Source organism: Cornus florida, unplaced genomic scaffold, assembly GCF_030987335.1.
Source record: "Cornus florida cultivar Cherokee Brave unplaced genomic scaffold, ASM3098733v1 CherokeeBrave_3.0.0_Hap2_Chr08, whole genome shotgun sequence".
Lineage (NCBI taxonomy): Eukaryota > Viridiplantae > Streptophyta > Magnoliopsida > Cornales > Cornaceae > Cornus > Cornus florida.
Genome location: NW_026775578.1, coordinates 18,572,186 through 18,598,100, shown reverse-complemented (window position 1 = coordinate 18,598,100; position 25,915 = coordinate 18,572,186). Strand labels below are relative to the sequence as shown.

At 33.5% G+C, this 25,915-nt stretch overlaps 3 protein-coding genes across 3 annotated transcripts; all 3 read right to left on the bottom strand.

Annotated features, from left to right (window-relative positions):
* Positions 1-1,918: 1,918 nt before the first annotated feature.
* On the bottom strand, positions 1,919-3,697 carry LOC132268465 (NAC domain-containing protein 90-like). The gene is made up of 3 exons (XM_059769307.1): positions 3,329-3,697; positions 2,966-3,261; positions 1,919-2,445 (listed from the first exon to the last, which is right to left on the bottom strand). Exons 1-3 carry the CDS (start codon positions 3,480-3,482, stop codon positions 2,161-2,163), a joined length of 735 nt encoding a protein of 244 aa, XP_059625290.1. The 5' UTR covers positions 3,483-3,697; the 3' UTR covers positions 1,919-2,160.
* Positions 3,698-15,959: 12,262 nt separating this feature from the next.
* LOC132270525 (NAC domain-containing protein 90-like) lies at positions 15,960-17,965 on the bottom strand. The gene is made up of 3 exons (XM_059771701.1): positions 17,602-17,965; positions 17,182-17,477; positions 15,960-16,672 (listed from the first exon to the last, which is right to left on the bottom strand). Exons 1-3 carry the CDS (start codon positions 17,753-17,755, stop codon positions 16,388-16,390), a joined length of 735 nt encoding a protein of 244 aa, XP_059627684.1. The 5' UTR covers positions 17,756-17,965; the 3' UTR covers positions 15,960-16,387.
* Positions 17,966-22,858: 4,893 nt separating this feature from the next.
* LOC132270523 (uncharacterized) lies at positions 22,859-24,749 on the bottom strand. The gene is made up of 2 exons (XM_059771699.1): positions 24,566-24,749; positions 22,859-23,504 (listed from the first exon to the last, which is right to left on the bottom strand). The coding sequence occupies exons 1-2, from the start codon at positions 24,696-24,698 to the stop codon at positions 23,116-23,118; spliced, it is 522 nt and encodes a 173-aa protein (XP_059627682.1). The 5' UTR covers positions 24,699-24,749; the 3' UTR covers positions 22,859-23,115.
* Positions 24,750-25,915: the final 1,166 nt, after the last annotated feature.

The following is a 25,915-nucleotide window of genomic DNA, read 5'->3' as shown; positions in this document are numbered from 1 at the left end:
TTAAACTTATATTAAGGGTCACTTTAGTCATTATAACATCACTTTGCAACAAATTGGATAGTTAAGGAGATTTTATGTGAACTTTTTTGTTCAAGGACGTTTCTCGCAAAAAATTCAAAGTAGAGTTGGGTTTCGTGCAATTTTCTCTATATAATAGGAATAGGGGCATTTTCATCTCATTTTTTTTTTTTTCCAATCCACTCCTATCCACTATGTTACCCCTCGGATAGTTGGAGGGGGATTTTTTGACAAAAAATTAGTCAAAAGGGTTTATTGTAAAATACGAATAATTGAGGGGGGTTTTATTGCACTTTGCCTTTTTTAAAATGTAATGAAGTTTGTAAAAAGTTTTTTTTCATGTACACAGAGTTATATGAACGATTATGAATGGTATGGGATTTTATGATTTTAATAATTAAAAAACTATTATTTATATACTTATTTATGTCTCTTTCAACTTTTCTTTGTATTCATGTGTTGGAATGTCCAACCCTTGCTATCACATGTTCTTTGGACTTATAGTTTTCGAAGTAAACTCCACACCTACCCTTTGGAAGAGCAGAGCACATGTTCTTTGGACTTACAATTTCTTTGTATTCATGTGTTGGAATGTCCAACCCTTGCCGCCAAGATTGGAGCTGTTTAAAATCGGATCCGCACCTACCTAAATATGAAATATGAAGCACGAAGTTCTCGTTATTATAGGATCAAAAAAGAATTAGGTGTACGAAATTTTGTATTGGCACGGAAATTATAGTTTTTAAAATTTGACCATTGGATTGCTTTTGTATGACCAATTCTTTTTTGCTTCATAAGTCCACAAAAGTCCATTGAATGTTCCACGCTTCCACCTCTTATACTATATATATATATATATATATATATATATATGTTATGGTATGCTAATATGAGCTATTAATTGATCTTTCAATTGAAGTATCTGTTTCCTGAAAGATATAATCATATCACTGCAATCGTACTTGCATACGTAATTGCAAGTCATACTTCGTGTCAAAAAAAATAAATAAAAAAAAATGTCATACTTCAAATAGCTTAGTTTAATTGTTGACTAAAAAAAGAGATTATTAATGTATAAAAGTCAATATAGTGTTTATTATATTCTATATCAATTATAATTAAAGTGCTCTGTTTCTTCCAATTATAATTTCCAAGTTTAGCTCTTAAATTAATAGATCTTTCAATTGAAGAATCTGTTTTCTAATAGATATAATCATATCATTGCAATCGTAATTGCAAGTCATACTTCGTGTCAAAAAAAAAAAAGAAAAAAAAAAAAAAAAAAGTCATACTTCAAATAGCTTAGTTTAATTGTTGACTTATAAAAGAGATTATTAGTGTACAAAAGTCAATATAGTGTTTATTATATTCCGTATCAATTATAATTAAAGTGCTCTGTTTCTTCCAATTATAATTTCCAAGTTTAGCTCTTAAATTAACCTGTATGGTGATCATACGGCGACCCAGGGGATAATGGGCAGACGAATCCTACGGTGATTCAGTGAATAGTGGGTCGGAGGAATAGTAAATTCAGTCATATTGAATTTGATAAATACAAAAATATTCGAACTTAAATATTATGTGTAATTTGTAAATGATTCTACAAATATGGAGTTTGCAAGTCATTTGAGAATTCAAAGTATCTGCTTTAATTCTTCCCCCCAAAAAAAAAAGTTATTAAATTTCATAAAATGGTTTGGTGGGAAGAGGAGGAAAAGAGGGATATAGAAATTTTTTTTTTTGCCTTCCATGGCAAGAATGTTGGATTATAAATTAGAGGTGTAAAAATTCGAAATCGGATTGATAGGGGAGAGCAACCCAACCGCTGAATTAAGAAGATGGTCAAGAGAAACACATTTGACCAAAGTCAAGAAACTTCAACAAGCAGTATATTCTCCCAAATATTAATAAAACTATGTTATTATTTCACAATATAAAAGTCATCAATTTTACATCTTGACAAGTTTGACATTTCCCTAGTTAAACATGGTCTTGTCCCACCTCAAAATCACTTGCCAAAAAAAAAAAAAAAAAATGACTTTGTCTAGTTCTGGAGATAAGCTCTGGTTATGCTTGCTTACTCATATTTATTTACAAAATGTATACAAATTTGACTGAACTGCAATATGTGACAGTTTCTAATTAGAACCAAAATTGTTCCCACTCCCATAAAGGTTCTTGTTCATTAACCATGTCGCAATTGGTTATCTCTCTGGGTTCTACATGGTCTTCTTTCGAGTATGAAGTATCAGGTGAGCTTGTTTTCTCCGTCATTGGATTATCCCGAGAAGATGTCGCATCCCCTTCTTCATGGACCACATATTGGGTTATTGTCTCTCTCCTTTCTGCCCCTAATGGATGTCGATCAAAAGCTCGAAAACTTCCCGACACCACGTACACTCGACACAAAGTCAGCTCAACCCTCATCTGCACACAAAAAAGTAAATGATTAGTTGATTAAAACTTTGAAAAATAATGAACAAACTTTGAAAACAATGTAATCAATCTTCATCCTCCTAATACAAGTCAATATATGTGACCAAAGGATGAAATGGCTCAGCGACATCACTCCTTTCTTTCCAAAGGGAGGTCGGAAATTCGAACCTCGGTAGAAGTAAGGTGTGTATGTAATTGCTTTAACTTTAAAAAAAAAAAAGGAAAAAAAAAAAGAAGTCAATATATGTGTATTGGCCCTATTGGGTAATGAACTTTCTTTTTTGTTATAACTATGCTCATTTGGAACCAATAGGCATGAGCCATATGGGCTGAACTCACTCGCAACGTTCTGAACCTAGCTTACAGAATGCTTGCAAATGATTCGGTGTTCAAGTCTTGCTAGGACAATATTGTAATTATGTATGCGTTAGGACAATATTGTAATTGTGTATGCATTTATTTGAACTTTGGTAATAAAGAAAAGAAAATAAATGAAAAAAAGAGTATGTACCTTTGGAACAGCAAAGCCAGATGAAGTAGTAGCTTCTTGTTCAATGGCTCTATACTCGTTCATCTTCCATTTGGTTTTTCTTCCCGTAGGAGCTTTCCCTTTGTAGAAAACCATTGTTTTCTTCACTCCAATCACTCGATTATCGGAAGAATAAACATGGCTAGGAGAGCCAGTGGCCTTCCAGTACCCTGTAGCTGTAATTCTATTAGGCTTGCCTCCTCTGGCCTCCCTCTCTTGTCTCGGCGTAAAGAAAAACCACTGCTCTGTATCTCCACGGCACAACTCTCCCGCGAGCTCTGCGAAAAAAAAAATCGCAAAATCAAAATCAATACATCGAGAAGATTGAGAGGGAAAGATGCTGACTTGGAAGATGCCATGGTTCGAGTTCGTAAATGTCGATGACGGGGATGACTCTGTTGATTTCATTTCTCTTCCCTTGGAGCATGTTGTGCAGATAGAATGAAATCAGTTCTTCTTCAGTTGGGTAGAATCGAAAGCCTGGTGGGCGTTCTTCCATTCTTCTTCTTACACAAAGTATGTATTTGAATTTTTACTCGGTCACGACAAAGAAGAGCTACTGAATTTTGTTCTGGGGTTGTGTTTTGTTATTGTCTTCGAGTTTAGTATGAACCACATATTTATAGTGCGTTTTTGTGCGTGTGTGTGTGAGAGAGAGAGCAAGAAGGTTGATGCCGAGTGAAAGGAGAAAAGTTGGGTTAGGGTTTGGGAGTAGGGAACTTCCACACGGTTGTGCAAAGAAAAAAATTGTTATTTTGTCCCCTACACAGATAATGTTTTTACTTTTAGTTCTCTCAGGTCAGTATATTTATTTGTAGTGCTATATATATATGTATGTATATATATATATATATATGTATATATTGGTATATAATATTTTATATAGTGTGGGACATGTACAAGCTATTATCATATATCTTTATTATTATTATTATTTTCTCTCTCTATTGTTGTTGTAGGAATATGGAGTCCTCAATGACATTAAGAAACTCTGTTAATTTATCACATCATGGTAAATATAATAATTTGCATTGCTATTGTGAATTGAAATTGCCTTTGATAACAACAACACATGAAAATTTAGGAGATGTGAAAGTTATCCTACGAGATGTTGTGAATTTTTGAGATGGATTGATCCCAACACAATGAAGTTCTACTTCATTGGTACCGTATGGAGAGAGAGAGATGGCAATTTAGACCATTTCAACTTTGAGAGCTCAAATTAAATTAAAATTTAGTTAATTACTATTTTTTGATTACGTAAATACACACATACATTTTTACAAATTCTTCACCCATTTGTAAAATTTAAGAAAAAGAAAAAAGTCACATTAACTTGGGTGGATCCAAAAGCCGCCGCATAATTAGAGTGGGTCTAAAAGTTAATTAGGGGTATCTTATTAAAAACAGTGTATGGAGTCTGGATAGTAGTAGAGAAGGCAATCTGAGGGTCCGTAACCATACCAGGAGTTTGTCAAGAAATGGATGATCACCAAACGATTCTGAGGGACGTGTTTGGCGAATCATCAGAGAGCGAAGAAGACAAAGAGCAAATCCACCAAGTTCAGTTCCAAGATTTGAACAATGGAAGTCGATCTCCGTCATGGGAACGAATCAGCCAAATCAATGGCTTATGGCTATGCACAGACTTTCTATCTCCAGAGAAACAATCTTCGCTCATCTCAGCAATAGAAAAAAGTAACCCATCCCTCTCTTTCTATGCATATTTCCTTTTTGTTTAATTGCATAATTAAGACACACTAAAATATGTATATTGCTGTTCTAATTCATTATTTTCTTGGCTTGTGAACTTATTTTCTCATTGTTTGATAATTGACTCAGTTTACCCATTTACTGATGAAGAGTCAGCATTGAAATATTTATGTAGATCTTGTAAGAAATCATGTGGGATGAGCAATATTAGACTTCTAACTCATAACGCTAATATAAGCCCTTTCTCAGTCACAACGTTGATTTCAAAATCACTCTCCCTCTCCCTCTCCCTCTCCACAATCACCACAAAAAAGTATTATCACACCCCACTTTTCAGGGGTAATTTTGTCATTTCATTATTAAAAATTGGACTCCCAAGTGTACGAAAGTGTATTGCCAATACCATGCGCCCTCTCAAAAAGGGTAAAAAAATAAGAAAGAAGAAAAGAAAACGTTACCTTCCTTGATGCAAACTGATTATATTTTTGAGCGCTCATATATTTTTCTTGAATTTTTTACTTGTGGCTGCAGATGGATGGTTTACTGAAGCTTCTCAGAATCAGGTTTGACATAGTCTAAACTTGACATGTTTGGTAGAGCTTTCTACATTTTTCATGGGGCTACTCATGATACATTTTTATTATAATTACATTTCGCATGGTGCTACTCATAATACATTTTTATTATAATTACATTTTTATGCCTTGCACACAAGTCTTTCCGTTCTCTAATTTGTCTTCAATGTACTTCTTTGTTGAGGTTTTTGAACTTGTATATTCCTTCTGCTGCAGGCTATGAGGTTTGGTGATCTTCCGTCATGGGCAATTGAACTATCTCGTCAAATAAGACTTTACAACTAGTAAGGGTATAAACGACATTTTATATTTTCACGTTTTTTTATTCTTTCTAAAATAATAATTATACAGAGCATATATGTAATTGTACTTATATATATCACTGGAAAGAGGCTGCAGGGAGGCAATATGCTCCATTTCAGAACTACTGTGACTGAGTTGCTCACTTTTTTACTTCAGGAAGTATTTTGCTCGCTCAATGGAGTAAATTTCATGGGAGTATTTTACACTTTTGCCTTAAAATTAATACAAACTCATTTGGCATAGTGTTGTTATAAAATTAGTCAAAAGGGTTTATAACAAAATACGAATAATTGAGGAGGGTTTTATTGCACTTTGCCTTTTTTAAAATGTAATGAAGTTTGTAAGAAGTTTTTTTTCAAGTACACAGGGTTATATGAACGATTATGAATGGTATGGGATTTTATGATTTTAATAATTAAAAAACTATTATTTATATACTTACTTATGTGTCTCTTTCAACTTTTCTTGTATTCATGTGTTGGAATGTCCAACCTTTGCTGTCCCAAGCCCTTTGGACTCGTAATTTCTAAGTAAACTCCACTATGTAACCTGACATCACAGTCCGTGTAGCATTTAAGTTAGAAACTTGTAGACTGAAGGAAAATTGAATCCATATCCAAACGCTGAATACGGATGTCTGCCATCACTGTTACGTCCCTGGTGCATTGATTTGTTAGAACTTTTACCTAAGTAAATGACCATTGGATTGCTGTTTAAATTGCTGCTTTATGTCATAGCACAGTCTCGCATCCACATTCTAATTTCAAAATTGGAAATGGACTCCCAACCAATAAGTACCGCTTCCTGTCATCATTAGGTTCATCCCATGGAGGGGCTACTCAGTGAAGAGTACTGCCGCCAAGATTGGAGCTGTTTAAAATCAGATCGACACCTACCTAAATATGAAATATAGTGCACGAAATTTTCGTTATTATAGAATCAAAAAAGAATTAGGTGTACGAAATTTTGTATTGGCACGGAAATATAGTTTTTAAAATATTACCATTGGATTGCTTTGTCTGACCTATTCTTTTTTGCTTCATAAGTCCACAAAAGTCCATTGAATGTTGCACACTTCCACCTATTATACTCTATATATATATATATATATGTTATGGTATGTTAATATGAGCTATTAATAGATCTTTCAATTGAAGTATCTGTTTTCTGATAGATATAATCATATCACTGCAATCGTACTTGCATCCGTAATTGCAGGTCATACTTCGTGTCAAAAAAAAAAGAAAAAAAGTCATACTTCAAATAGCTTAGTTTAATTGTTGACTTATAAAAGAGATTATTAATGTATAAAAGTCAATATAGTGTTTATTATAGTCCATATCAATTATAATTAAAGTGCTCTGTTTCTTCCGATTATAATTTCCAAGTTTAGCTCTTAAATTAACCTGTATGGTGTTGGGATTTATATGCCCTGGCATAGCAAATTCTTGTTTGGATTAATTGACATATGTTCCTGACGTTTCTGAAATATTTATGTTTTATACAATTGGTGAATTCAATGTATTATATTTCGATTCACTATGAAATTGATAGTGTCCATGTAATTACAAGAAATATTTATGTATATGTATGTGATGGCAATCAATGCATGATATATAAATAGTAATTATAAATTGTTCATAGTCGGTAATTATGGATGGACTCATAATTAATTAAGACTTGAACTGGATCCGCGTTAGGTTGAGATATATTGCGAGAGCCGTCGTATGCAATTACTCCCTATCACCGTCATGGCATTTGACTCTTAAGCATGAGAAAAGTATAGACTCTTTTATTAATTAATAATTACTTTGATTTGTACGGCGGATTCTTCGGGATCCTTAGACCGACACTTCGGGTAGTTATGTAATTAATAGTTAGAGGGTTATATTTTCAATATTTGCATCATTGCTACTTGTATTTATTTTGTATTGATTATGGTTGATCACAAAGTAAATTTGAAGGCCTTCGTGTGTTTTTAGACAAAATGATTTATTATATATTTATTTATTTAAATTATTATTTTTGTCAAACAAATGTTTTATTGTGATCGAGTCAGAAATAATCAAAGGTACCAAAATAAATATATTAATTAAGTAGTCGGATTGATGGCTATATTTATCCGATAACTAATTATGCATAGAGGGGTCAAAGTGCAATATTGACTTAGAGGTTATTTATTATTTAATTGGAGTTCAATTAATTTCTTTTAGTGGAGTAGAAATTAATTTATGAATTAATTGAATTGGGTCCATGGACCGGGCCAATTATTAATTCATTGTAGCCAATAAAATAATAGGCCCAATGGATTCTCACTCATAGCCCAACTTGATATTGGAATCATATTAGATTTGAGACATATGAATTAGAGATGGAGAAAGATTTGTTATTTCCTTTTCTTTATTTTTATGTTGCCTATAAATATACATGGTCTATGTATATTTTAGTGGGTGATTTTTATGAGAAGGAAAAAGGAATAAATTTTCTCTCTCTAGAAAATTAGGGTTTATGGTCTCATCTAATAGAGGCTCCCACAAGCCTAGTTTTCCAAGGTAATTCATGGAGGCTTATGAGTGATTTCTAAAGGCAAAATAATTACCAAGAAGATGGAGATCCAAGGAGAAGGCATCTTGCTAAGGGATCTACAATAAGTGAGAACATTCACTTTAGAGGAAAGTTTTAAAGGTTTACTCAGACCTTTGATGTAAGTATTCAATCCATTAATTGAATGATACATCATATTTTTATTTTTGCACAAAACTTGTCTCTATGTGATGAATCAAGATTTATGAATCAAAATCCCTCGAAAAGTTTTTAAAACTTGCACGTTTCCCAACAGTGGTATCAGAGCATGGTTTGATTCATTACTAGAGATCATGATTTTATGAAAATCATCATTCATGGATCCAAAATTATATTCATATATATTTTTATTGATGTATGTTGATGTATGATTTAATATGTTGATATATATTGATACATAATGATGTATGAATGATTGTGAATGAATGATGATGTATGGTTGGGCCATGGATGAAGCTTATAGATTAAATTGATGTAATTTTATCTTTGGATGAATGTAATTAAGGCTTTGATTTAGCCGTTTGAAAGTTCAATGATGTAATTTAATTTTTTTTCCATTGTATTTCAAATTGTAAATATTTTTAAAGCCATGTAATCTTCGTCAAAGGATGCTATGAAGCTTCAAGAAGGTCCAAAAGGGTTAAATTATGCTTCAGTAATTTTCTGGAATTTTTCCGAATTTTTTGAAATTTTTCTGGAATTGTTTGAGGCTTAATTTAATTTTCTGGGAATTTTTCTGATTTTTCTGAAATTTTTCGGCGTTTTTCCGGTGGCCGGAGCATCGCCGGCGGCGAGAAGAAGCGTCGGAGAAGGCTGGGATCAGATGTGGTGCAGGTGGGGTGAGCCTGGCGCGTAAGGAACACGCGCCAGGAGGAGACATATGCTGGCGCGTGCATTGCACGCGCCAGCCAAGGTGGTATGGCCTCCACGCGCGTGCAGGCGCGTGGAGGCGCGTCCCACGCGCCCCACGCGCGTGGGCGCGTGGGGGCGCGTGCCTTCACCTGCAGCATGCCCCAGGCGCGTGTAAGCGCGTGTGGGGCCCTCCAGGCGCGTTCCAAGCGGTGTTTTGCTTCTCCCGGTGCGTACCAGCCTTATGTGAGTGTTTGCAAGCCGATGGATGATCCTCGCGCAATACTTAGAGTGGTTAAATGTTAAAAGCTGATTCCATTGGCCATTTTATTTGCTTTATCTGTTATTTGTTTATTTATGCGATGTATGAAATGCATGAAATATATAATTGTTAATTAATTATTATTCATGCATTGGATCCATGATATTTATTTAAATGGCTTGATTTATATTAATTAAGTTATGAAAATTAATTGGATTTGATTACTAATTAATTTGAGGGCACTTATTGGGAAACGCAAAATTATTTTTTTTGTAAATTATTTTTAAAGTGTGCTTCAAATTAAATATTAGTGAATCGTTTAAAGTCCAAATATTTTCTAAATTTAATTGGATTAAAATCAAGACGTTTTGCATGCATTATATCATGTAAATGAATAAAATGAAAACCCTAATTATGAATGATTAAAAATTGAGTGGGAGCGGGGATTTTTATACATTGCCCCATGGCCTTCGTTATTAACACCATTGTAATTAGATCTTCAAAAATAAGGCCCCACGCATGATTTGAAGAGTCTTAATATTACAAGAATGGTTGTCTCATGAAAATACAAATATTAAATGTTCATTGTAATTAGATCTTTAAAAATAAGGCCCTACGCATGATTTAAAGAGTCTAGATTATAATGACAACATATTTAATGTTTAATTTTTCGTTAGAGTTTTAATAACGTTATACACTCAATCTAAAATCAATAGTGTTAGCTTCCCAACGAAGTGGTCTATACTAGGTGATTTTAGAAAGGCTAAATTAAATCGGGAATCATTTCATATGATAGACAAGGCATTGTCTTAAGAGATATGGAAGTGATGGGATTTGACCGCCAATAGCAATAATGAACTTCGCCAACCGAATAAGTTATTGGCGTATTGGTTATTCGATTTTTCATGCAGTGGTTAAGAGACCCACATATTATTATTTTAATGGAAGTGCTCGCTTAATAGCAAATAAATCTCAATAATAGTAATAATGAACTCCTCCAACAGGATAAGTTATTGACATATTGATTAGTTGATTTATCATGCTACAGAGTTGAGGGACCCGCATTAATTAAAAGGGATTGTTCACCAATAATGATAATGATCTCTTGTTCGATTGAGATTTATTGTATTATGTGGTTAACAAGCTCATTTTAATTTTAAATATGCATGACATTATTAATAGTTCACCTTGCATATTGTATGAATGCATTTATATTCAGATTAATTATGTCTAATCCAGTTTATCTGCTTGCTTACATATTCTATGATATTGTACCTTATTTATAATGACTGGAAAATGAACTTAGATATTTTATTCACAACGTAAGGGTACAAAATGTGTTTATTACTCCTATACCTATCTCTTTTACTTTGAGATACCAAATTTGACATTAATGCTTTTAATAAATTAGATAAGACAAATGATATGACTTGGTGCAATATTCTAGAGTTTAGCTTGAATATACTCCAAAGCTAACATTTGTATTATTTTATTTTCTTCAAGAATCATATTAAATGTCAATGAGATATTTTGGTGAGATTAGATAGAGCATATGCCTAAGTACTGTGTCAAATTTAAATACCATCAAGATAGCCTCATGAACTCCAGTTTGAAATCAAATTTTGGAAAATGATTGTTTATTATTTAAAATTAGCTGGAGATCAATAGGGCTGACTTGGGTGGTAAGTTTCAAGTTGACATGATTATTGTCTTGTTACCAAACTCGTTCGATTCTGTTATAGTGAACTAAATAAGGAATTAGTTTGAGTTCACACTCGCTGATATTCTTATAGAATTGGTAACAGATGAAGGGATAATCAAGAGTATGGGCGTTCCTATCAATCTAACCTAGTCTATACCATCTTCTTCTAGGCCCAAGTGGACGGGCAAAGCAAAGAAGAAGGATGATAATAGGACTAGGCTAGCACAAAACATAGGTATCTAAAAGGTTCAAGGGAATAAGGCAGTGTATGTTGAGGGCGAATGAAACTGTTTCTTTTACCGTTAACTAAGACACTAAAGGACAAACTGTCTAAGCAATGACGTGGCATAGGAAAATATATATTTAATCATTGAGCCATGTTATGTGGTTGTATCTATTGATTCCTGATGGATAGATTCTGGAGCCACTAAACATGTTTGCAATTTATTGTAAGGATTTCAGGAATCCAGAAGCCTTGATGATATGGATATATATTTATCTTTTGATCTGATGCCAAGGTTGTAGTTAAGTCAGTGGGAGTATTACATCTGAAATTAGAGAGTATGAGGATATTAGTATTAGAGAACTATCTTTATGCACAGAAGTGAAACGCAATCTCATTCTTATTTCACTTTTGGCTTATAAAAACTAGATCGTTATTTTGTAAAACTGGTTTTATAAAATTGAATAGATATGCGATTGCTTCTGGTGCATTGAAAAATGGTTAATATACTATAATCACAAGCTCTTAAGATTTGCAGGATGTAGAAACTAATGTTGCATCTTCTAGATTGAATGTTAAGAGAAAATTTGTTATTCCTGACTCATTGTATTTTTGGTGTCTATTTTTGGGTTGTAATCAATCAAAATGAGATTTAAAGATTGGTTAAAGAAGGTTTATTACCTAGTGAGGCAGAGGAGCCTAAACCAAACTTGTGAATCTTGTTTTGAAGGATAGATAACTCTAAGGGCTTAATCAGCCAAATGAAATAGACATAAAGAACAATTGGAGTCGGTACACACGTACACGTGTAGTCTTATGAACATCCAATCAAGATTACTCACGTTTTGGATAAATTTACCTGTTGCGACACAAGTCTTATACTTTTGGTATATTCCGAGAGGGTCAAGACTGATGTGGAGCACAGATTAAGTAAACTTATCAAGACACTTCGATCTGATCGAGTATTTGAGTATTTCTTGGGATAGTGCAAAGACTATATGGTCAATGAGGGTGTTGTGTACCAGTTTTCCGCAATTGACGCTAAATTAATTTAGGTGTCAAATAGGAATAACAGAATTCCACTTAACATGGTTAGATCTATGATCAGGAATGCCACGTTATCTCTTTCATTTAAGAGTTTAGTGTTAATGACATCGATGCGCATTATGAACTGCATTCCATCTTAGTCTGTCTCAAGGATACCGTTGAGCTGTGTTTTTGACTAAATATTAGTTTGAATCATATGCACATATGGGGTAGTCTTGCACATGTGCGTTTGATATGGACAAGTAAGTTGGAATCAGATCATAGGCATGCTAGATTTGATAGCTACTCTAAATGTCACTAGGATGGATTATTTTATGATCTCAAAGATAAAAGTTGATTGTTTTCACTCACTGTTTATCTATAGGAGAATCATATTATGAATCACATACCTAGTAGCATAATGTTAGAGAATTTGGTATGAGTACCAGATGTACCACATGTGAACACACTTATTATAGAGATTGAGAATAATATATGAATTCCCTATTGATGCGTTAGCATCATCTACTACACAGATTCTTGCATCGGTACATTGATGTAGTGGGAGGATTATCATCCAATTCGACAGAATCATGTTTTTAGGTGAGACCATTATGGACATCCCTGTTAAACATGAGTTGGACCCAGTAAGCTACACGGAAGCGTGAACCGATATGGATACAGATCGTTTTGGTGAGTTACTATGAAATCAGAGTTGGAATCTATGTATTCTAATAAATTCTGGGATCTTGTAGAACTTTCTAGTAGGGTGATTCCTATGGAAGGCAAGTTAATCTACAAAAAGATACCAGAAGATTTCTTAGTGAATAAATCATGAGTGTACAAGGGAATGTCATTATTTTTCTTAATTCTATATATTGATGACATCCTACTCATTTATAATGACGTGGAAGTTTTGTCATCAATTAAAAGGTAGTTGTTCAATTACTTTTAAATGAAGGATTTTCAAGATGTAAGCTATATTCCTAGGATCAAGCTTTTGCAAGATCAGGTTAAAAGGAAAATAGGCTTATCTTAATAATCCTACATTGATAAAGTTTTGACCAGGTTTGGTATGCATAACTCAAAGAATGAGTTCTTGCTTTATTGATATGGATCGCTCTCTCTAGTAAGTAGTTTTTCAAGACTAGCAGAGGAGATTGAACAAATGAGACTGGAACAATATGTTTCGGCATATGAGAATCTCATATATGCCATGGTCTATACCAAACAGGACATCCGCTACATAGTAGGGATAGTCAGTAGAGATCAGTCCAATACTGGACTTGACAACTGGTCTATTGTGAAAAATATCATTAAGTACCTAAGGAGAATCAATGATATCATACTCATTTATGGATATGATGATATGGTCCTAGTCAGGTATACTAGTTCTGATTTTTAATCAGAAGTAGATACTATGAGGTTCATGACTTAGTGTATGTTCACTTAATGGAAGGGAAATCAGTTGGTAGATTGTCAAGCAGATTTCAACTGTTGACTCAAACCTGCAGGTGGAATATATTGCAGCCTTAAAGGTGGCAATATAAGCCTATTGATTTGATCTCACTGATTTAGAGGTTGTGGAGCATACTAGCCTGCCTATCGAGCTATATTGCGACAATAGTGCAGAAGTAGTCCAAACCAATGACCCAAGGTTCCATAGATGAACAAAATACACTGATAGGAAGTATCATGTTCTACATGATATTATTCGGCAAGAAAATGTACTTGTAGCTAGAACATTGCATTGGAATACAACTTTGTTGATCCATTATCAAAGGTGTCATTGATCAATAATTTTGGTCATCATCTGGATAACATTGGAATTAGGTGCAATTTGAATTGGCTATGAGGGCAAGTGGGAGCTGTTGGGATTTATATGCCCTGGCATAGCAAATTCCTGTTTGGATTAATTGACATATGTTCCTGACGTTTCTGAAATATTTATGTTTTATACAATTGGTGAATTCAATGTATTATATTTCGATTCACTATGAAATTGATAGTGTCCATGTAATTACAAGAAATATTTATGTATATGTATGTGATGGCAATCAATGCATGATATATAAATAGTAATTATAAATTGTTCATAGTCGGTAATTATGGATGGACTCATAATTAATTAAGACTTGAACTGGATCCGCGTTAGGTTGAGATATATTGCGAGAGCCGTCGTATGCAATTACTCCCTATCACCGTCATGGCATTTGACTCTTAAGCATGAGAAAAGTATAGACTCTTTTATTAATTAATAATTACTTTGATTTGTTCGGCAGATTCTTCGGGATCCTTAGACCGACACTTCGGGTAGTTATGTAATTAATAGTTAGAGGGTTATATTTTCAATATTTGCATCATTGCTACTTGTATTTATTTTGTATTGATTATGGTTGATCACAAAGTAAATTTGAAGGCCTTCGTGTGTTTTTAGACAAAATGATTTATTATATATTTATTTATTTAAATTATTATTTTTGTCAAACAAATGTTTTATTGTGATCGAGTCAGAAATAATCAAAGGTACCAAAATAAATATATTAATTAAGTAGTCGGATTGATGGCTATATTTATCTGATAACTAATTATGCATAGAGGGGTCAAAGTGCAATATTGACTTAGAGGTTATTTATTATTTAATTGGAGTTCAATTAATTTCTTTTAGTGGAGTAGAAATTAATTTATGAATTAATTGAATTGGGTCCATGGACCGGGCCAATTATTAATTCATTGTAGCCAATAAAATAATAGGCCCAATGGATTCTCACTCATAGCCCAACTTGATATTGGAATCATATTAGATTTGAGACATATGAATTAGAGATGGAGAAAGATTTGTTATTTCCTTTTCTTTATTTTTATGTTGCCTATAAATATACATGGTCTATGTATATTTTAGTGGGTGATTTTTATGAGAAGGAAAAAGGAATAAATTTTCTCTCTCTAGAAAATTAGGGTTTATGGTCTCATCTAATAGAGGCTCCCACAAGCCTAGTTTTCCAAGGTAATTCATGGAGGCTTATGAGTGATTTCTAAAGGCAAAATAATTACCAAGAAGATGGAGATCCAAGGAGAAGGCATCTTGCTAAGGGATCTACAATAAGTGAGAACATTCACTTTAGAGGAAAGTTTTAAAGGTTTACTCAGACCTTTGATGTAAGTATTCAATCCATTAATTGAATGATACATCATATTTTTATTTTTGCATAAAACTTGTCTCTATGTGATGAATCAAGATCTATGAATCAAAATCCCTCGAAAAGTTTTTAAAACTTGCACGTTTCCCAACAGATCATACGGTGACCCAGTGGTAATGGGCAGACGAATCCTACGGTGATTCAGTTAATGATGGGTCGGAGGAATAGTAAATTCAGTCATATTGAATTTGATAAATACAAATATATTCAAACTTAAATAATATGTGTAATTTGCAAATGATTCTACAAATATGAAATTGGCAAGCCATTTGAGAATTCAAAGTATCTGCGTTAATTCTTCCCCAAAAAAGAAAGTTCTTAAATTTCATAAAATGGTTTGGTGGGAAGAGGAGGAAAAGAGGGATATAGCAAATTTTTTTTTTTTTTTTTTTTTCCATGGCAAAAATGTTAGATTATAAATTAGAGGTGCAACATTTCGAAATCGGATTGATAGGGAGAGCAACCCAACCGCTATGATAAGAAAATGGTCAAGAGAAACATTACATTTAACCAAAGCCAAAAAAACTTCAACAAGCAGTATATTCTCCCAAATATTAATAAAATTATGTTATTATTTCACAATATAAAAGTCATCAATTTTACATCTCGACAAGTTTGACATTTCCCTTGTTTAGGTTGTTTTTTTTTTTTTAATTTTTTTTTTTTTTTTAATAGATACATAAAAGGAAGATTACAAATGCAAGTTGGAGAGTTCAACATCTGTAGCTTGAAGCAGCCACTGAGGCCAAACACTCCGAATGCCTTCATTGCTTTTACAAGAAAGAGCCCTACGGGCAATACAGACATTTCCCTAGTTAAACATGGTCTTGTCCCACCTCAAAAATTACTTGCCAAAAAAAAAGACTTTGTCTAATTCTGGAGATAAGCTCTGGTTATGCTTGCTTACTCATACTTATTTACAAAATGTATACAAATTTGACTGAACTGCAATATGTGACAGTTTCTAATTAGAGCCAAAATTGTTCCCACTCCCATAAAGGTTCTTGATCTTTAACCATGTCACAATTGGTTATCTCTCCGGGTTCTACATGGTCTTCTTCCGAGTATGAAGTATCAAGTGAGCTTGTTTTCTCAGTCGTTGGATTATCCCGAGAAGATGTCGCATCCCCTTCTTCATGGACCACATATTGGGTTATTGTCTCTCTCCTTTCTGTCCCTAATGGACGTCGATCAAAAGCTCGAAAACTTCCCGACACCACGTACACTCGACACAAAGTCAGCTCAACCCTTAGCTGCACACAAAAAAGGTAAATGATTAGCTGATTAAAACTTTGAAAAATAATGAACAAACTTGGAAAACAATATAATCAGTCTTCGTCCTCCTAATACAAGTCAATATATGTAACTAAAGGACAAAATGGCTCAGGGGTATCACTCCTTTTTTTCTTAAAGGGAGGTCGGAGATTCGAACCTCGATAGATAGAAATAAAGTGTGTATGTAATTGCTTTAACTTAAAAAAAAAAAAAAAAAGAAGAAAAAAAAGTCAATATATGTGTATTGGCCCTATTGGGTCATGATCTTTCTTTTTTGTTATTACTATGCTCCTTTGGAATCAATAGGCATGAGCCATATCGTGTTCTGAACCTAGCTTAGGTAATGCTTGCAAATGATTCACTGTTCAAGTCTTGCTAGGACAATATTGTAATTATGTATGCGTTAGGATAATATTGTAATTATGTATGCATTTATTTGAACTTTGGTAATAAAGAAAAGAAAATAAATGAAAAAAAGAGTATGTACCTTTGGAACAGCAAAGCCAGATGAAGTAGCAGCTTCTTGTTCAATGGCTCTATACTCATTCATCTTCCATTTGGTTTTTCTTCCCGCAGGAGCTTTCCCTTTGTAGAAAACCATTGTTTTCTTCACTCCAATCACTCGATTATCGGAAGAATAAACATGGCTAGGAGAGCCAGTGGCCTTCCAGTACCCTGTAGCTGTAATTCTATTAGGCTTGCCTCCTCTGGCCTCCCTCTCTTGTCTCGGTGTAAAGAAAAACCACTGCTCTGTATCTCCACGGCACGACTCTCCTGCGAGCTCTGCAAAAAAAAAAAAAAAATCACAAAATCAAAATCAATACATCGAGCACTAAAAGTCCGCGACCATTTCTGAAGTAATTGAAGCGGAAACGAAAGTAAAAGATTGAGAAGGAAATATGCTGACTTGGAAGATGCCATGGTTCGAGTTCGTAAATGTCGATGACGGGGATGACTCTGTTGATTTCATTTCTCCTCCCTTGGAGCATGTTGTGCAGATAGAATGAAATCAGTTCTTCTTCAGTTGGGTAGAATCGAAAGCCTGGTGGGCGTTCTTCCATTCTTCTTCTTACACAAAGTATGTATTTGAATTTTTACTCGGTCACGACAAAGAAGAGCTACTGATTTTTGTTCTGGGGTTGTGTTTTGTTATTGTCTTCGAGTTTAGTATGAACCACATATTTATAGTGCGTTTTTGTGCGTGTGTGTGTGAGAGAGAGAGCAAGAAGGTTGATGCCGAGTGAAAGGAGAAAAGTTGGGTTAGGGTTTGGGAGTAGGGACTTCCACGCGGTTGTGCAAAGAAAAAAATTGTTATTTTGTCCCCTACACGGATAATGTTTTTACTTTTAGTTTTATTTCAATATAATCCAATATTTGAACAAGTCAGAGACTGGTTTTCTATTCTCCGTGATGCCACCACATGGTTGGTTCACTGCACCCTCATTGCCAACACGGCTCATGCACGAATAAAGTCTTTAATGGGCCAGTCCAAAATTCAATGGTTTAATTATGTGGGGCCAGAATATGTGGGACCTCTGTTTAACTATTGTGGGGCGACAGTCTCCGCGTGTTATAATGAATCCAGATTCCCTTATCTCCAAGGAATCCTGTGCACTCGTCCTTATATGATTACGCAACATATTTATAAGTGACGCAAGTTGCAACATATTTATATACGGAAAATATAACATTACTATTACGTAACGTTGTAACATTATAGTATTATTAAATTAAAATTTTAATATATTTATATAATAATTATATTATTGCATTCAAAATGTAAAATTATGCTTTTTAAACACAAAACAAACTCAATATAAAAATAACAAGAGAAAAGAATCTGGTTCGTTGTACTACTTTGGACGATCCAGATCATTTTATACTAAAAAAAACAAAAAAATGATTTGGGCAATCGCAATCAGTACCATGTGATGGTCCAGATCGATAGTATAATAGTATAATAGTATTGGGTGTAGGTAGCACTTGTTGGTGGGTTGAGAAACCAAAAGTGTCAAAGCACGTGCAATGATATGGGTCCTACACATCAAGAATGCGTTTTGACATGTACTAGTTACTTAGTTAGTAGTTTTTAAAGCCTCCAAAGCCAAAATTCAAGTGCACGTTACTATACCCACAGTCACACACACACACAGGAGGGACTTCAGGGCCGGGTCAAGGAATGTCCAGCAGATGGTCCAACAATTCCGTCAAGTTCACATTTGTGAAAAATCTTCTACGGTTCCTTCCATTATATATATATATATATATATATATATATATTTTAAGAAGAGTACTCTAAAAATTTATTTATTTTTAAACTTGATAGTCTATTTATTTATTTATTATTAAGGTATAAATTACATATACTTGACATGAAATAAAATCACTCATATCATGTGACTATCTTACCTCTACCGTTATCTTTTGTTTCATTTCTTTTGAAATAATAACAAGCATTTATTTATTTATTTATTATGGATCTATTAACCAAAATTCAATGCGTAATCTCTAAATGTGCAAATGGAGCCAGGTTGGTCAAATCGTCTGCAGGTACATAAACTACTTGAATAGAAGTTATGGATCCCTTCTTTAAGTATAAGTATTTTTTTTTTTTGATATTTTGGGTGGCTGAAACGAAGTTAATAGTATTCCTTCGTATTAAAATTTGAAAAGAATCCAATACCTTATATTCTTTATTATTATTATTTTTAACTACTGTTCAATTATTATAAAAAAATTTTGTATAAATTTTTAAAGCAAGTATATCAAAGTTAGGTTTTTTACATAAACAATCACATATAGTCTTAAAAATATAAAAATATTAGGATTTGTTTGGTTTGTCACTTATAAAATAATTTTTTAATTTTCAGTTCGGGAAATCAAAATATTGTACAATCTTTTTTGTTTTATTCAGTTTTCTGAAAACTCAGTTATAAAAAAATCATTTTAAGAGAAATATCTTTTATTAATTTTTGAAAAGGTATGACAAACCAAACATGCTGTATTTTCTTATATCCAAAATACTTATATATTTATTTATGTATAATAAGAGGCTATGCATGCAACTAATAAAATTATTATTACCTCAGTCTCGTTTTAAAGGGTAAAGTGTAAAAAAAACCCCTGATTTATTAGCTGATTGCATTTAAGGACAAAATGTGAAGTTTCCATTAAGTACACAATAAATTACCAATTTATCCTTAACAGAAAATATCACCATCTTGCTTTTGTTATCCCGTTTTAGGGCCAAACACCATCAACGCTTGTGCCAGAAATCACTCTAACTCACCCACTGCAAATTCTAAATCACTCATTGCAAAATGACAACTCTTGGAGGGTATGGCGTTGATGTGGTCCGAGATTAGGAACAGAGACTTTATGGTGCAAAGGGAGCGCAACCTACAACCCTGGCACCGACAAGCAATTGAAGAAACTGAGAGGAAATTGTAAGGTTACACTATCAAAATGTGTTCCAATTTAAACAGGCTGTATATTGGGGTTGATCGAATTTGGTGCGTGTTGGGTCTCTCTATTGACAATGATGTTGGAGTTGATTGATAATGTCTCTTTCCATTGACGGATGCTACAATTGTGAGATAAACTAAAGATTGCAGAAGAGGACTTGGGTCTTGAGTCTGGGGGTTGATTGGATTTGGTGTGTGTCTTTCTCCATTAACGGTGATATAGAGGAAGAACAAAGAAGATGGAAAATACGATGAGGTAGATGAATGAGAGAGTCAGAGTCCAGTAGTTAAATAATTGATTTTCTCACAAATTCGAACGTCTTACAAATTCGAACGTCTTATATACGTTCATATATATGTGTGTAAATCGATTGCAGATCACAACAACTGAGATAGAATCGATTACAGCGAATGGAGTTGATTTTTTTTTTTTTCTTGAAAAGATACCCTTATTGCGACGTAAGCAGCGAAGTGTGTCGCCGGAGAATGGACACATGGCGAGGTGAGATTGGCGGAGGAGGAGGAGAAGGTGGTGTTCGGCGAGAGGCCGTGAATCTTCTTTGTCCATTGATTTGGGGTTAAAAAATTCATTTATTAACTTTATTGTACTAAGGGTATCTTTGTCATTTTTAATTTTGCTTACGTCATAGACCAATTTCAGGTGAACAAACTAACGGAACATTGACGGTTGGAGATTTTTACAAAAATTGTCATAGTTTAGGGGGTTTACTTAAAAAAAAAAAAAAAACGAAGTTCAGAAGGATTTTTTTGCAAGAAAGAGTAAAGATCAAGGGAATTTTTTTTGTACTTTATCCCATTTTAAATAACGCCTTAAAAAATTATGACTCAGAGGGAGTACAAGACAAAGTTAAACTTCAGGACTCGTTCCTTAAATTCCCTTAAATATTAGGTCACTCGTGTCCTGTGACACTTGCTATAATCGAATGACGTGGGTTTTTGGTGGCGAATTAGATGATGATGACATGAACACTTGAAATGGGCTAGGGTCAAGGCGGAGTCAATAAAGCTTGTGGGGGTTAATTCAGTGTGTCCAATGATAGGAATTGATACTCCCAGACAAAAGAGACCATCCAATGATAGTGTGGAGGACAGACTGGACAACGATCAACAACATGTCTATCCATGGTAGTAACTTTTACGCGCATACGAAGCGGTAAACGAGACAATACGGAAAAAACCATCACATTCACAAATCCAAATCCAAATCCCTCTAAGACCAGGTCTCTTGATCTCGATGGAAAGTCACAACTCATATTGGACTCTATGCTTCGTAATGAGTTGTCAATAATGTTTTATTTGACCTTCTCAACATATATATATATATATTATTTGCTACTGCTACTACATTTTTGATGGTCACGATTTTTTATTTTTTATTTTTAAATTTCATTTAACACATTGTAATTAGTAATAAAATTTTAAAAACTTTTTAATTCATATAAAGGCAAAGGAAAATCGACAACCGTATAGTTTATGTTGAATTAGGGACATATTGTCAGAAATTAAATCAAAGTTATATATATTGCTTATTCTGAAATTAGTCCCAATCACATAGTCTCGTTTTCGAATCGCACTCCTTACTTAAATGGTGCATATGTTGTGGAGCTGATATACGTGCTCTAAGAAAAAAAAAATAAAAAAATTACATATTCTATTTTTGTAGACATATTATATTATTATTGTGTTATTTACTAATCTTACAAATTAGAAATAAAATGCCACTTTTGATTTTGACGAGGAACTAGAAGAAAATTATATCTAGGCCATAAAAGTTGAATTCAAGCAAGATTTAGTTTAAACTAACTTAATTGTTTAGATAACTAAGCTCATTTCTTAAATTGTACTAATTCAAACTGAACTTATACAATATAAGATTGGTTCAATTTACACAGTTCTATATATATATATATTTGATTCCCACTAAATGGTTTGGTTCCAATTTTGTTAAAATCGCTATGATTTGTTTAGTTCTAGTTAATCTTCTAAAGTGAATCGCATATACAAATTCAATCCTTTACTTTTTGTGATGAGACTCTTTTTACAAGGATGGCCCATTGAGTTTTTTAATGGGCTTGGCCCGTGAGATAGGAAACTGGGCTGGATCTGTTACTGTTATATTGATTATGGTCATCATTAAAACCCACTTGATTAATCAATTGTATAATGGGCTTCTCCATAAATTTGGCAAAGCCAATAAAATGGTTGACTTTACATACATACATACATACATATATATATATATATTATGTTGTACACAATGATTTTTAAATTCAACAAGTTCTAAACTTATGCGAGTAAATGATCAGGTGATTCACATGTGCTATTCATAAATACACAAAATTGCCTCGACTTTATTATTCCATAGTTTTTGCAACAACCCAACTCTGATATTTTGGGTTTGATTTATAGTTCCCATTTTTTCCAAAAATGGGTTCAAGCAACATTTTAAATCCCATGTTGTGTGAGTAATAAAAATCACCTCATGATAATGTAAATGTGTACATAAATACCACAATATAATATATATTACTTTTCCTTCCAAATTAACCTCTCCGTTCTTAAAAAGAATGGAAGGGGTTGGAGTCGTGTGAGTACTTTACCTAATAAATAAAATAAAATAAAAAATTAATTGTATGAATGCAATAGAACTGTAAAAGAGAGAGAGAGAGAAAAAGGACGAGCTTAATTTGAGCTTATATATATATATATTCTCCACACAAAGGCCATAATATAAGAGCAAGACCAATATATCATACATATACGTGACTCACTATACCTTAGATTACTACAATGACATGAAACAACTTGAACTCGAAAATAAAACATTCTACACATACAGAGAGCATACAAGAGCAAGACCTATCAGTCTTCTCTCCTAGCTAGTAGCTACTCAATTCCTTAACAACTTAGAGAACGAACATTAGTAGCATACTTAATTAAGGTATGCCTATGATGGGCAAGAAAGGAACATAATAGCTAGTTGGCGCCAATCCCCATTCCCGCGGAATAGGTAGATCAACGGTCTTGGATGAACCGAACTCAGTGTTCTGGGCCCCACATTTGGCGCCCTTGATAGGGCATGATGTGTAGAAGTTGAGAGGAGACGATATGGTGAACGAGTTTGGTTCACCGGACTTCACAATCTGGGAGACCATGCTCTCCCTGGATGCGTAGATCTGGGTGGGACCACCTATGACCTTCGCCAGGCAATTGGTGGAAGGAAGAGATGTGTCCACGGGAAGCTCTGTCTCGAAGGAGCCATCTTTCTTTGTGCTTGCCATACCCAACTTCTTCACTTGGCTACATTTCACTAGAACCTTAATATCTGGAAAAAATATGTATAAGAACTAAGATAGCGATGAAATTCATTAAAATGAGTGTATACTAAGCAAAGAGCTATTCATTACCTAGCTCTCGTCGATATTAGGCTTAGGACTTCAAAATTAACAAACTATTCATGAACAATTTAGACGTAACTTGATAAGAGCTTAGTGAAATCAAACATTATGTTTGAGTTGTAGCCGGGTATTTTTATTTGGATTTGTTTAGGTTTACATATAAAGAAAATTTTTTCGTTATCAATTTTTGTCTCAAACTTGACTTTTCTAGTTTGACCATTTTTCTTTTCTTTTTCTAATTGAGTCTCGAAACCTCAACCTAGAATTTGGGAGTTAAGACCCAAATCCACCAAGATAAAGAGTAGATCAGTACTTTAAGTTTGACTTTGAACTCCAAAGGAGCAAATTAGTTTAAGCTTAAATACTTAGATCTAGGCTCGGCTCAGACTCGAACTTAAATACGAGTAGCTATATAATTGATGGAACACATAAAACTCATGCAAACAACTGTTTATTGATCATGCACATCCCTATTTGACTACACAATGCTTAAACATGTAGTTAACGCTAGTCTCAAACTTGAATTTTCTAGTTTCACAACTTTTTTTTTTTTTTTTTTTTTTTTTTTTAACTCGGTCTCAAAACCTTGACCTTGGGAGTTAAGGCTTAAATTTATCAAGACAAAGATAGACCAGTACTTCAAGTTTGACTCTGAAATCCAAAGTCAATAAACGAGCCAATTAGTTTAAGCCTAGTGAATATTCTTGATTCAGCTTACACACTTAGATCTAGGTTCGGCTCATACTTGAACTTAAATGGCTACACATAAAACTCATCATGCACATCCCTATTTGACTACAAAATGATTAAACATGCAACAACATAAGTTATCATAAGCTTTTTAGCGATAAGCTACAAAAAATGAAATTAATAGACATTAGACCAGATGGTATAATCTTTTCTGTTAGAGAGGAGATTGAATGTCCGACCTAATAGGAGATATTGTGAGTGCGTGAAAATAAAAGGGTGGGAAAAAGTTGGGACAAACCGGAGAGATCGTGACTGTGCTGATTACAGTCGAGGCAAGTTACAGAGCCCTTCATGGGATGGCATGCCGAAAGCTGGAGCCTCATGAGAAGCAGTGCAAAGGCAAGTGATGCTATGAGTTGATGAAGAGCCATGGATGCAAATTGCAGATACTGACAGAAACTGAGTTGAGCATGAAGAGGAAGATGTTGAAGCTAACTTATAAATATGGCAATTGGCAAAGTCATAACATGTCCGTAGTTAATGAAGGGCCCAAAGCCTGATTTTGGTAGTTGGTGTCATTCAAGATGTTTATTATGTTTCAACAATTTTTTTAAATTTAAATAATGATAAACCCCACTAAATAGCACAAAGAGATCCTATGTGCTGAGCTTAAAATAATTAGACCGAGATAAGGCTGAGCAGTCCGAAATTTGTGCAGTGAATTGCCCATTTTAGTTTTTGATTATTCCACCTAATTTTTCACTTTATTTTGTTGGTTTTATTTTTCCTTTTTGCCCGCCAAAAGATGAGTCTTTTGTCCATCAAATTTCTTCATAATCATCTGGTTCACAATAAATTGCAGCTGTACCAACTTAGGTCTAGCCTACCACAAGAAATGAATAGACGTCACGTGTTAAGTTCAGTTCACCATTATTAACCTATGACCTCCTCATCCTCTGTACAAAAACCAATATATATATATATATATATATATATATATATAATATATATTTGGTAAGCAAGCAAGTATTACTCAAAACAGGGTCAAATATCTCAAACAAAAAGAAGAGAGACAAATATATATATATATATATATGATACCCTCATATGAATTTGTAAATAAAAAATATCTTATAAAGTAACCCGAGTCAAGAAATTTTAATTAATCTTATAAAGATTAATCTTGTTTTATCTTGTAATTATGAAATTTTGCAGTGAACTACAATTTTCTCACATTATTATTGTTGTTTTCTGTGTAAAACAAGAGATGTGGAAACTATTACTAACTGTTAAAGACCAACTAAAAATAAAAAATAATAATTATGTGTGAATTTTGCCTGTGTGAGGAAAATATAAATGTTCTATTTGGTGGGATGGAAGAAATTTATATGGAAAGGAAAGAAGAAGAAATAAATGAAATATCTTTAGAGAAGAGATTTTGTCATACTCTCTTTTTATTTGGTTGGATGAAAGAAAAAATAATATACAATATCTTACTTTATTTATTACGATAGAAGAAAAGACTAATTATAAGGAAATTTTCGTAACATAAAAACAGTTTTCGCCCATATTTGGAGGGATAAAAATTTGTGAAGGAGAAAGGATGGCTCATTCATCATATTTTTTCATTTCCTTGTCTCCTCTTTAC

Coding starts and splice junctions, on each gene's coding strand:
- LOC132268465 (XM_059769307.1), bottom strand. CDS start 3,482: ATGGAAGAACGCCCACCAGGCTTTCGATTCTACCCAACTGAAGAAGAA. Junction 3,262..3,328: donor CGAACCATGGCATCTTCCAA/GTCAGCATCTTT, acceptor TTTTTTTCGCAG/AGCTCGCGGGAGAGTTGTGC. Junction 2,446..2,965: donor CTGGCTTTGCTGTTCCAAAG/GTACATACTCTT, acceptor TTTTGTGTGCAG/ATGAGGGTTGAGCTGACTTT.
- LOC132270525 (XM_059771701.1), bottom strand. CDS start 17,755: ATGGAAGAACGCCCACCAGGCTTTCGATTCTACCCAACTGAAGAAGAA. Junction 17,478..17,601: donor CGAACCATGGCATCTTCCAA/GTCAGCATATTT, acceptor TTTTTTTTGCAG/AGCTCGCAGGAGAGTCGTGC. Junction 16,673..17,181: donor CTGGCTTTGCTGTTCCAAAG/GTACATACTCTT, acceptor TTTTGTGTGCAG/CTAAGGGTTGAGCTGACTTT.
- LOC132270523 (XM_059771699.1), bottom strand. CDS start 24,698: ATGGCTCTTCATCAACTCATAGCATCACTTGCCTTTGCACTGCTTCTC. Junction 23,505..24,565: donor GCACAGTCACGATCTCTCCG/GTTTGTCCCAAC, acceptor TATTTTTTCCAG/ATATTAAGGTTCTAGTGAAA.